Below are 11,882 nucleotides of genomic sequence, written 5' to 3' on the forward strand. Positions count from 1 at the left end.
ACCTGAGCCGCCTTTCGGAGATGACCAGCGTGCCGTTTCGTGACGCGAAGAGACGCTCACTGTATAGAATGTTCCTGCACATTCTGCACCTCCTTGCCTTCGTCTCCCGTCCCGACACACCATGGCGGACGGTGTTACCACCTGAAGGCGGGGAAGGTCCCCAGTGGGGGTCCCTCTACAAGGGAGTTGTCCCCCTTTACGTGGGGGACCTGGGGTGGAGAGTGCTGCACAGAGCGGTGGCGTGTAACAAACTTTTGAGTCGGTTCACGGACTCGTCCGCTGCCTGTATTTTTTGTGGCGAGGAAGAGACCGTGTTCCACATTTATATGGAGTGTGAGAGGCTACTGCCCCTGTATCAATATCTGAAGGGGTTGTTCCTAAAGTTCTGGTTACATTTTAGTCCTACGATTCTTGTGTTTGGACACAAGGCAGGGTGTGGGGAGAGCCAAGTGGGAGGGTGGGACCTACCTGTCGGTCTACTCCTGGGCCTGGCCAAGATGGCCATACGCGGGTCCAGGCAGCAGGCGATGGATGGTAAGGCAAGAGTCGGCTGCTTGCCCCTCTTTCGGGCCTACGTCCGTGCACGTGTGTCCCTGGAGAGGGAACATGCGGTGTTCACGGGGACTTTGGAGGTATTCCGTGGGCGCTGGTCACCGCGTGGGGTTGAGAGTATTGTGAATAATGATTGTAACGTTGTACTATAATGACACGATATATTGTAAGTTCGTTTTGTGTATGACTTGATCTGTTGTATTATTTGATGTGTTGAATAAAGTCTTTGAAAAAGAACAAAAAAAAAAAAAAGAGAGAGAGAGAGAGAGAAGAGAGAGAGAGAAGTGTTTCAATGTCTCTGTTCTAAATGGCTTACCCCTCAGTCTTAAACTGTGTGGCACCCGGTTCTGGACTAACCCAACATCGGGAACATGTTTCCTGCCTCTAGCGTGTCCAAACCCTTAACAATCCTATATGGTTCAATAAGATCCCATCTCATCCTTCTAAACTCCAGAGTGTACAAGCCCAGCCGCTCCATTCTCTCAGCATATGACAGTCCCCCACATCCCGGGAATTAACCTGGTGAACCTACGCTGCTCTCCCTCGATAGCAATAATGTCCTTCCTCAAATTAGGGGACCAAAACTGCACACAATACTCCAGATGTGGTCTCATTAGGACTCTGAACTCTGAGCCTTGCGGAATGTGTAGAGCCGAGGGATCTAGGAGTGCGGGTACGAGTTGGGCCGAAGGGCCTCTTTCCAACACTGTATCACTCCATGACTATGACAAAGTGCTTGAGTAACTCAGCGGGTCAGGCAGCATCTGTGGAGAAGATAGACACAAAGTGCTGGAGTAACTCAGCAGGTCAGGCAGCATGTGTGGAGAGAGGAATGGGTGAAATTTCGGGTCGACACCCTTCTTTGGTTTAGTTCAGTTTAGAGATGCAGCGCGGAAACAACAAGCCGTTCGGCCCATGGGGTCTGCGCCGACCAGCGATCACCCCGTACACTAGCACTATCCCACGCACATTGGGGACAATTTAGCTATTTTGTGGAGGCCGATTAATTTACAACTGTACCGCTGCGCCAGTGTGCAGCGCAGAATTATATAACGGTTTCCTCCGCCATAAACGCACCCAATATGTGCTAGGAATGTCCTGTTTGCCAGCTTGTTGATCCTCTGTGTTCCCCTCCTGCAGGGTTTAGGAGCCGTTGCTGTGGACGGAGAGACGGGAACGTGAGCGGCCATTGAGGGCGGCCAGGGTGAGCCCCCCATCTGCTCGGTGTGCGGGCCGGGCTTCAAGGGCTGATCTTCGATGGAGGACCACATGACGGGGCACAACAAGGAGAAGCGTTATGAGTGCGACGTATGTGGCAAGGCCTGGCAGAGCCCGAGCAAGCTGGAGACCCACCGTCGGGTGCACACGATAGAACGCCCCTTCAACTGCATAGAGTGCGGCAAGAGCTTCAAGAGGGCGGATGTGCTGAAGGCCCACCGGCGGGTGCACACGGGCGAGAAGCCCTATGGCTGCTCCACATGTGGCGAGAGCTTTACCCAGTTGTCGGGGCTGCGGGAGCACCAGCGGGTGCACAGCAGTGAGCGGCCCTTCACCTGCTCCGACTGCGGCAAAGGCTTCAAGTCGTCCAAGGAACTGAAGGTGCACAGGCGCGTGCACACCGGGGAACGTCCCTACACATGCAGCGACTGCGGCAAGGGCTTCACCCAGTCCAGCGGCCTGCTGGTGCACCAGCGCACCCACACTGGCGAGCGCCCCTACACCTGCGCCCAGTGCGGCAAGGGCTTCACCCACTCCAGCAACTTGCTGAGGCACCAGCGCACCCACACCGGCGAGCGCCCCTACACCTGCGCCCAGTGCGGCAAGGGCTTCACCCACTCCAGCAACCTGCTGGTGCACCAGCGCACCCACACCGGCGAGCGCCCCTACACCTGCGCCCAGTGCGGCAAGGGCTTCACCCAGTCCAGCAACCTGCTGGTGCACCAGCGCACCCACACCGGCGAGCGCCCCTTCACCTGCGCCCAGTGCGGCAAGGGCTTCACCCGCTCTGACCGCCTGCTGGAGCACCAGCGCACCCACACCGGCGAGCGTCCTTACACCTGCGCCCAGTGCGGCAAGAGCTTCACCCAGTCCAGCAGCCTGCAGCAGCACCAGCGCACCCACACCGGCGAGCGCCCCTACACCTGCGCCCAGTGCGGCAAGGGCTTCACCCACTCCAGCAGCCTGCAGCAGCACCAGCGCACCCACACCGGCGAGCGCCCCTACACCTGCACCCAGTGCGGCAAGGGCTTCACCAACTCCACCAGGCTGCTATCCCACCAGCGGGTGCACGCCGGCGACCGTCCCGTCCACAGCCCGGTGTGTGGAGAACACTTTGGCATGGCTTCGCCAGACCTGTCTCACCAGAACGTGCACACCGGTGGCCCGCCCTACGACTGCCCGTACTGTGGTGAGTCGTTTGACAGCTCGCGGGGGTTGCGGCAGCACCGGCGGACCCACGTCGGCGAGCAGCTGCTCCCACTGTGACAAGAGAGGATGGGGGCTGCGGGAGCAGCAGCGGATACACATCGGTGGAGAGAGCCTTTGTGTGCGCTGATTGTGGCTGTGCCTATGGCAGCACCGGCGTACCCACAGCGGTGAGCGTCCCTTCCCCTGCCCGTCCTGTGGTAAGGGCTTCACCCGCCTTGACTACCTGCTGGAGCACCGGCGAGTCCACACCGGCCAGGGCACCTTCACCTGTCCGCTGTGTGGCAAGACCTTTGCCCGCTCCTCCAGTCTGCTGGCACACCGCCAAGTGGATAGATAGGCGCTGTTTATGTAGACACAAAATGCTGTAAGGAATGGGTAACATTTTGGGTCGTTTCAGCAGTCACACATACCTTATATAACCATATAACAATTACAGCACGGAAACAGGCCATCTCGACCCTTCTAGTCCATGCCGAACTCGACCCTTCTAGTCCATGCCGAACACGTATTCTCCTGCTTGATTCCAACATCCTGCCGATCGACCTCTATTGCCGAAGGTCAATGGCAACCTTGATATGTATCTCACCCTCATTTGTCCCAAACTAACGTGTGTGGGTTAACGTCGTGCTGATATCGTATTAATCACACACTGAGTCGTTTGTTTAACGTCCGACAATTCGCGGTGAGTGGATGGATCCTGACACTAACACTCGGCCAGTCACACGGTGAGCAGCGCATGTCTGACATTAACCGGATTCAGAGGGAATAGACTGGCGTAAGCCTGCGAGCCCTCTAGTGGACATGTAGTGGAATAACAGGGATGTTGAACTCAACCAGTTCCTCACTGGATTCCTAGTTAGATTTCCAGAAGGCCCCACCAGAAAACGTGGTTGGATTTTTTAACGCGGCGGCTGTATTGGAGCTCGCAAATTTAGGCGAAGTTATACGTCGCGATTCGTAAGTCAATCATAGAAGCATTTAAGCATAGAGTGCTACAGCGAAGAAACAGACCATTCGGCCCAACATTCCCACACCGGCCAACATATCCCAGCTACACGTCCCACCTGCCTGCATTTGGTCCATATACTTCAAACCTGATCCTTCCATGTACCTGTCCATATACCTTTTAAACGATGGGATATTCTCAGCCTCAACTACATCCTCTGGTAGGTTGTAGCATACACCCACCAAACTGTGTGTGAAAAAGCATAAACCTACTAAACCTACATCCGCTGGACCTCGATTCGCCTCATCATGGTTTAAGAGATGCTGTACATATAACTGAACTATTCCCATCATGATTTTGTCCATCTCTATAAGATCACCCTTCAGTATCCTGCGCTCCACGGAATAGATACCCAGCCTACTCAACCTCTCCCTGAGCCAAGACCCACTAGTCCTGGCAACATCCAACAATTGTTGGAACTGGAAGCAGAGTTTGGAATTACATTGTAAATACGTTTTCTCTTGTTTTGAGTTTGTTACTAATCAGTCAGCGGCTATTGGCGAATCGGCGAGAGACCAAGATTCTCCGCAGTGTCTCATTTGAATGATCGGACACAATGTAGGATGTGCCGGGTGCGTTCATTCCCTGTGTGATGGATTTCTCCGTAATCGTTCCCCGTGAGCACACCATGTGATGCTGGCATTGTGTTATTGCATTGTATTTTATTAATTTAGTTTAGTTTACAGATACAGCTTGGACACAGGTCCGCAGATTCCACGAGGACGATCAATGTTCATCCGGTTACGCCAGCTACACGTTCGCATTCACACACTCACTGCACAATCGGAATAATTCACACAGTCCAATTAATCTGAAAACTCGCATATTTTTGTGATGTGGGAGGAAACCACAACACCCGGATGAAACCCACGCGGTCACAGAGCTAATGTACAAACTCCCCACAGACAGCACCCGAGGTCAGGATAAATGCCCGGTCTCGTGCGCTGTGAGGCAACAACAATATCAGCGGTGTCACTGTGCCGCCCTTGTATACGTTGTGTCTGTATCACGTCAGTATACTCAACATGTGCCTAAGTGGACAAGGTATCAGATTCGTTAACTGCCCGACCTACTCTAAGTACATTCTGCGCTGCATACAGTATTTATATCTCAGATCTTCTGTATAATGTGTCGGGGGCGATACCGTTCGTCGAAAGGGATTTCACTTGGGTGATGTCATCTGTTTGCGAATCATTTCAAAATCTCTATTTTTTATATCTATTGAAACTTCTTTATCCCGATGGAAACGGAAAATGGTATAAACTCTCAGGGAATGTACTGCCTCAGCATTTCATTCCGAAACTTTACCGGTAGCTCACGGGAACACGTCGCCAGGCAGAGGAATGGGGGAAAAGCTGCGGGAATATTACGACGTGGAGAAAATCTTGTACGTGGTCATTGCTGCCGTTGGAGTCCCTGGTAAGTGAACAGAACAATTTAAGTTTTATAACTCCGTGTGTTAACTGGCGTTGACCTGATTATCATCATGTTACAAGTTCCCAACTGATGATCGTTGTACAAGAATGTGTGAAGAATATCAATGCTCTCAGTGAAATATTTTTAAATTAATGCTGTGATTTTCTTATTTTCAGACATCTGTAACTAACCATCTTTCTCCCACTGCTGCCGGGAACCACTTGAATGTTGTTCTTGCATACAGTGGGACCTTGCCCAGAGTTGTCCCACGGCTCGGGACAAGCAGCTCTCCGGGTCGGTGTGACTGGGAGAGAGGGGTTCACATTGTGAAGTTCACTTTGTCTGAGTTATTGATCAGAGTGAACATCTGGTCCTGTGGACACGGTCTCATTGTGGAGTCTGTCTGTCACAGTTGGATTTAACCGCCTTTTGGTCAATAATTGGATCGATCTCCTAAACCAGTGGCCGCGGATCTACCGGCGTATGTGTGTTGTTACTGAACTGAACTCACCGTGGAATGAATCCATTAACGGAGCTACTGCTGCTGTCGGATTCTATGTTGTCCCTGCCTTCCTCTGGAAGCCTCCCTTCTCGTCCCCGTCAGATGCCGAGTTCCCAGAGCCCTGGTTAAACGCGGCCGGCCCTTCAGTCTGTGAACGCGGCCCCATCGGAGACTGTGAGCAGGGTGAACTATAGAAATGACCGTTGTGCCTATTGTAGCGGGTGGCTGCTCGTTCCCTCCTCGCTCTTTACCCCACCCTTCGAATGATCTCCTTTTCCCTGAATCAGGCAGGTCGGGCACAGTCGGAGCCGGCTCTGACATTGTTAAATTTGCAGCAGCCGTGCACCGACTCCAACACACCTGATCTTGAGCTGCAACTCGAGTCGGTGTTCGAGCCGGAGATGGTGTTGAGTAAATGACCAGTCCGTTCCCTTGTCTTTCCGCAGTGAATTTAGTGGCGATTGCGATCCTGTTCCGGGGAAAGTGCGGCCTCTCCACCTGCACCACTCGCTACCTGGTGGCCATGGCAGCGGTCGATCTACTTTTCCTGATCACCGAGGTCATTTTGCATCGGCTCCGATATCATTACTTTTATTGGAGTTTCCTGTCCTTCACCCCTGTGTGCAATGTTAACGATGTACTGAAGTTTGCAGCTACAGAGTATTCTGTCTGGTTCACTGTCATTTTCACCTTTGATCGCTTTGTCACCATTTGTTGCCTGAAGCTGAAAACTAAATATTGCAGCGGGAAAACTGCGGCTGTGGTTCTGGCAACAGCCGGCGTTCTGCTCTTGCTGAAAAACGTTCCCCGCTACTTCACACGGGAACCCTGGTCAATCATCGACAATGTCCCGTGGGGCTGTGACCAGGTGGACAGTTATTTCACTGACCCCGGGTGGGTGGCATTTGACGGGATCGACACGGTTTTAACTCCGTTCCTCCCTTTCGCTGTAATCCTGCTGCTCAACGCTCTGACAGTGCGCCACATTTTAGTGGCCAGTCGGGTCCGTAAGGGGCTGAGGGGTGAGAGCAAGGGGGAGAACCGCAGTGACCCGGAGATGGAGAGCAGGAGGATGTCTGTGATTTTACTATTCACCATCTCCGGCAGTTTCATCCTCCTGTGGCTGACGAATGTTGTAGACTTCGTCTATTATCAGTTCACAGGAAATGGAAATGACATGAATGATTCTCAATGGATCTTTAGAGACGTCGGGTATTTGCTGAGTAATCTCAGCTGCTGCACCAACATATTTATTTACGTGGTGACCCAGTCCAAGTTCAGGGAGCAGGTGAAGAACACGGTGAAATATCCCCTTACCTCAGTGCTTCGGCTCATTCATAAATCCGCGCCCTGAGCGCATCCATCCCAGAGGCGGCCGCAGTCTCTCCGCTCCGTGCTCCCGCTCCTGACAGTCACAGCCGGAGCCAAGAAGGGGGGGGGGGGGGTAGTAGCTGCCAAAAGTTGACTGGAAGATACCCTGGCAGGGATGAGCGAGAGTGAAACAACAACGGCAGGTGGTTCTGGGAATAATACAGATGGTGCAGGATCAGTTCATTCCAAAGAGGAAGAACGATTCCAAGGGGAGTGAGTGAGTAAGGGGCGACCGTGGCTGACAAGGGACGTTGGGGCTTATATACATATAAAAGAGCAAGATTACAACGTAGCAAAGATGAGCAGGAAGCAAGAGGATTGGTTAATGTTTAAAGAACAACAGGGAATACAGGGAAAAAGATGAGGTGCGAAGCTAATCTAGACAAGAATATAAAACAGGATAGTAAAATCGTCTTTATTTATGTGAAGAGTAATAACACATCGTTCAGACCAAAGTTGGGCCCTTGAAGACAGAAACAGGTGAATTTATTATGGGGAACATGGAAATGGCAGATGAGTTGAACAGGTACTTTGGATCCATCTTCACTAAGGAGGACACAAACAATCTTCCTGATGTACCAGTGGCCAGAAAATGTGGGGTGACGTAGGAACCGAAGGAAATCCACATTAGGCAGGAAATGGTGAAGGCTGAGAAGAGGGGAGGAGAGGAGATAAAAACAACAGGTACATGGTTATTTTAGCGTTAAATCTATATTAATGACTTCCGGTGGCGCCAGGCTGGACTAGCAGTCGCAACTTTTAGCTCCGTTGCTGAAAATACGCGATTTGTCGCGTTAAAATCGGGTCTGGAGGTCGGGACCGATTAAAAAAAACACCGGAGCCCCGGGACGTCGCGTAAATGACGTCATCGGTAAGCGCTGTGAATTAAACGGAGGATAAAGGCTTTTAAATGAAAAAAACGTCTTCAGCTCAGAGCCCTCAGTGAACAATCTCAAAACATCTGCTGAAAAGCCAGAAACATGAAGAACTGACCTCTGAAGTGGACTCTGGAATGGCTACAAGATCCAAGACTGGGATGGCTACTAAGGAGAAAAATGAACTCGAGGAGTTAAATAAATCGGTAAGAGAACTGAGAAAGGATATTGAAGCTGGAAATTCAAAAATGATGGAAAATATTAATGTAAAAATGATGGAAAATACGTCGAACACCAATGCAGGTGTTCAAAAAGTTAATGAGTGCATTGGCATTATACAAAAATGAATTGATGATGTACAAGAAGAGCTAACGGGGAGAATTAATAAAGTGGAAGAAGTTTCTACGAAGAAGTTTGAGGCTGTGCATGAAACTGTTTCTTCATATGTAACTGCAATGAAAGACATGGAAACAGTTGTTGAACAAATGGCTGAAGATATGCAGGGAATGAAGCTAGAACTAGACAGCCTCAAGAGTCAACTGGCGAAAGTCTCAGATAAACGTCTTGATCTCGAAGCTCGCTCAAGACGCCAAAAGTTACGAATACTAGGAGTAACAGAGGGAGCAGAGGGAAACAACCCCCGTGATTTCACTGCCAATTTAATCAAACATGTACTCAAGGTACCTGTGGAACCGGAAATTGAAGTGGCACATCGAGTACCCAGATTTAAGGCAAGATCACAAGCAGATCCAGCCCACCCACGACAGATCATAGTCAAACTTTGGGACATTTCAGCACTGGAAGACCTGATGAAAAAAATCAAACACGGAGTGAAGATGACCTTTGGAAACGACTCTATCAAACTCCTCCGGGATTATCCCTATGAGATCGTGCAAAAGAGAAGAAAGTTCTCACAGACAAGACATATTCTCCAAGGAGTTCAAGATGTCAGATGTGGCGTTTTTTATCCGGCCAGGATGCGCATTACTTTCAAGGGAAAAGATAAATATTTTACTAATCCAGACGCATTTTATAAATATGCCCAAGAGATTGTGGCAGAAATAGAGGATTAATGAAGGTAGCGGGACGGTATGGATTATTATAAAATAATAATTCTTTCCTTTTATTAGTTCACAGAGAACACCCGAAGATAAGGGAAGAAACATCATCTTCTATAAGTTTAAAATGGAAGAGTATTTCCACGTGCGCTGGTCTAGATACCTTATCTCCTTTGGACGCTTTGGAATTTAACTCAAGGACATTCTTTGATGAAGGAATGAATGATAAACAACGGATAGACGAACAGGAGAGCCGAATGTGGAAAACATCACAAGGGCAAGTGACGGTTTAAGATCTTAAAATAATTTTACAAAATATAGAGAATTAACAATAATTAACAATACTAATATAAAAATAGAAATGGAAACTACTTGAACTATATAATGGGCAAAATGTAATAATGTGTTAAAAAGACTGACTATCCCGTATATAGAGCGAGACAGTTAAGCAGGGATAAATAAATAATAAATCGTGTGGGGAAGGGAGGAGACTTAGGCACCTGGCAAAGTTCCAGGAGCCTGTTTCTGGTTAACACTTTCAGCCGACAGCTTACTATTATCAAAGGTATAACTAACTATAAATAATTAGTAGTAAAAGTATTAGATATATAAATTTCACAGTAGCTGAACATACGATTTGATAAGTCTTAATGAAATATATATATAGCGTAATTGGGTGAAATATAACTGATTTTGAAATATTACCGCCCTCCTAGGTTAAGAGTAATAAAGGGAGCGGAGCTAATTGTATAACATCAACATCGGAAGTCGAATCGATGTCGAACCACACAGACGTGTGGGACATTCACTACAATGTCGAATACACCAGACACTGTAATTTTACTTAGTCCATTTTTTAAAATCACAATACGTCACAACGATGTGGTTTTTTTTCAAGGACAATCGCAAAAGGGATCTACCAAATGAAGCCAGTAATATAAACGCCCCCCCCCCCCCCCAATTATCCAGAGTCCAGAGGTATGAATGCACCATAATAAATATGGGTATTAAAATCAGCGAAAATGCAAGACAATAAACAAAAGAACATCCGACTGGAAGGGAATACTCGTGTTATTCAATGGTACACACAACATATTCACGTATAGATTATTTCCTAGTGAATACAAAAGTAATCCCTTATACTATGAACCCTAAAAATCACACCAATACGATTTCAGATAACTCCCCGCTAAATTTCGTTTTAAAATTAGAAGGAATGTCTACGAACAAATCGTTCTGGAGGTTTAATTCGCAAATTCTAAAAGACCCACAAGGGAGTATATATCTCAAAAAAACAGATGGACCTATTTTTTGAGACAAACGATACACCAGATATATCGCCCACCTTACTATGGGAATCCTTCAAAGCATTTATTAGAGGAGTCATTATCTCGTAGACAATTAGAAGAACAAATCAGACAACTAGATATATATAATGCTAAAGATCCAACTATGAATAAAGATAATAAAAATTTAATACTGCAATTTAAACTAAATAAGTTATTGTCAGAGAAGATTATAAGATTATTCCAAATTACAAAACAAGAACATTTCGAATTTGTGGATAAACCCCATAAACTTTTGGCACGCCAACTGAAAAAACGGGAAACATATCACGCATTTTTAAAGATTAAATCAGATAGAGGGGAATTATTAACACTACCTAATGATATCAATAAAAAAATTGCTAAATTTTAACAGAATTTATACACATCCAAAACGCTAATAGACAATAATAAAGTTTCAGAATTTTTGGACAATTGTAACCTCCCAAAACTAGAATTGAAGGAACAAGAGGAACTGGGAGCACAAATTACATCTAGGAAAATAGAAGACAAAATAAAGACACTAAAGAATGGAAAAACACCAGGACCAGACGGATTCGGTAATGAATTTTATAAATGTTTTTACGACATAGTTATACCACGTCTACAGGAAATATATACATACGCTTTTAAAGCACAAATCTTACCTGAAACACTAGCAGAATCAACAATCACATTAATACTTAAAAAAGACAAAGATATAGAAGAACCAGGCGCATATAGAGCTAATGCTTTGTTAAATACGGACCAAAAAATATTAGCGAAAACACTAGCTAGAAGACTAAGTCAATATGTTAGTATATTAATAAATGAGGACCAAACGGGATTTATACCTAAGAGACATTAATTTAATAACCTGAGACGTCTGCTTATTATAATGCACTCTCACAAACCTCAAGAACAAGTGTTATCTATAATTTCATTGGACGCAGAAAAAGCGTTTGATCAAGTATAATGAGATTATATGCTTAAAGTATTGCAAAAATTTCAAATGGGAGAGAACTTCATCGCATGGATACAATTATTATATAACAAACCCACGGCTAGAATATTAATTAATAATATACTATCTACGAAATTCCAATTATCAAGGGGCAATAGACAAGTATGTTCATTATCACCGCTGTTATTTGCTCTGGTAATTGAACCTTTAGCTGATAAAATTAGAACACACCCGGATATTTACGGTTATACTACAAAATACTCAAATAACAAAATATCCTTATATGCAGACGATGTATTACTGTATATCACAAAACCCCAAATCAATATACCAAACATATTAAATCTAATTGAGGACTTTGGATCTTTCTCAGGATACAGAATAAACTGGAACAAAAATGAAATTAT

At 46.8% G+C, this 11,882-nt stretch overlaps 1 protein-coding gene across 1 annotated transcript; it reads left to right on the forward strand.

The window, feature by feature from the left end:
• The first annotated feature begins 848 nt into the window (after positions 1-848).
• Positions 849-3,396, forward strand: LOC129715652 (zinc finger protein 229-like). The gene has a single exon (XM_055665511.1). The coding sequence runs from the start codon at positions 1,810-1,812 to the stop codon at positions 3,034-3,036; it is 1,227 nt and encodes a 408-aa protein (XP_055521486.1). The 5' UTR covers positions 849-1,809; the 3' UTR covers positions 3,037-3,396.
• Positions 3,397-11,882: the final 8,486 nt, after the last annotated feature.

The sequence above is a fragment of the Leucoraja erinacea genome, unplaced genomic scaffold (genome assembly GCF_028641065.1).
Source record: "Leucoraja erinacea ecotype New England unplaced genomic scaffold, Leri_hhj_1 Leri_1296S, whole genome shotgun sequence".
NCBI classification, from domain to species: Eukaryota; Metazoa; Chordata; class Chondrichthyes; order Rajiformes; family Rajidae; genus Leucoraja; species Leucoraja erinaceus.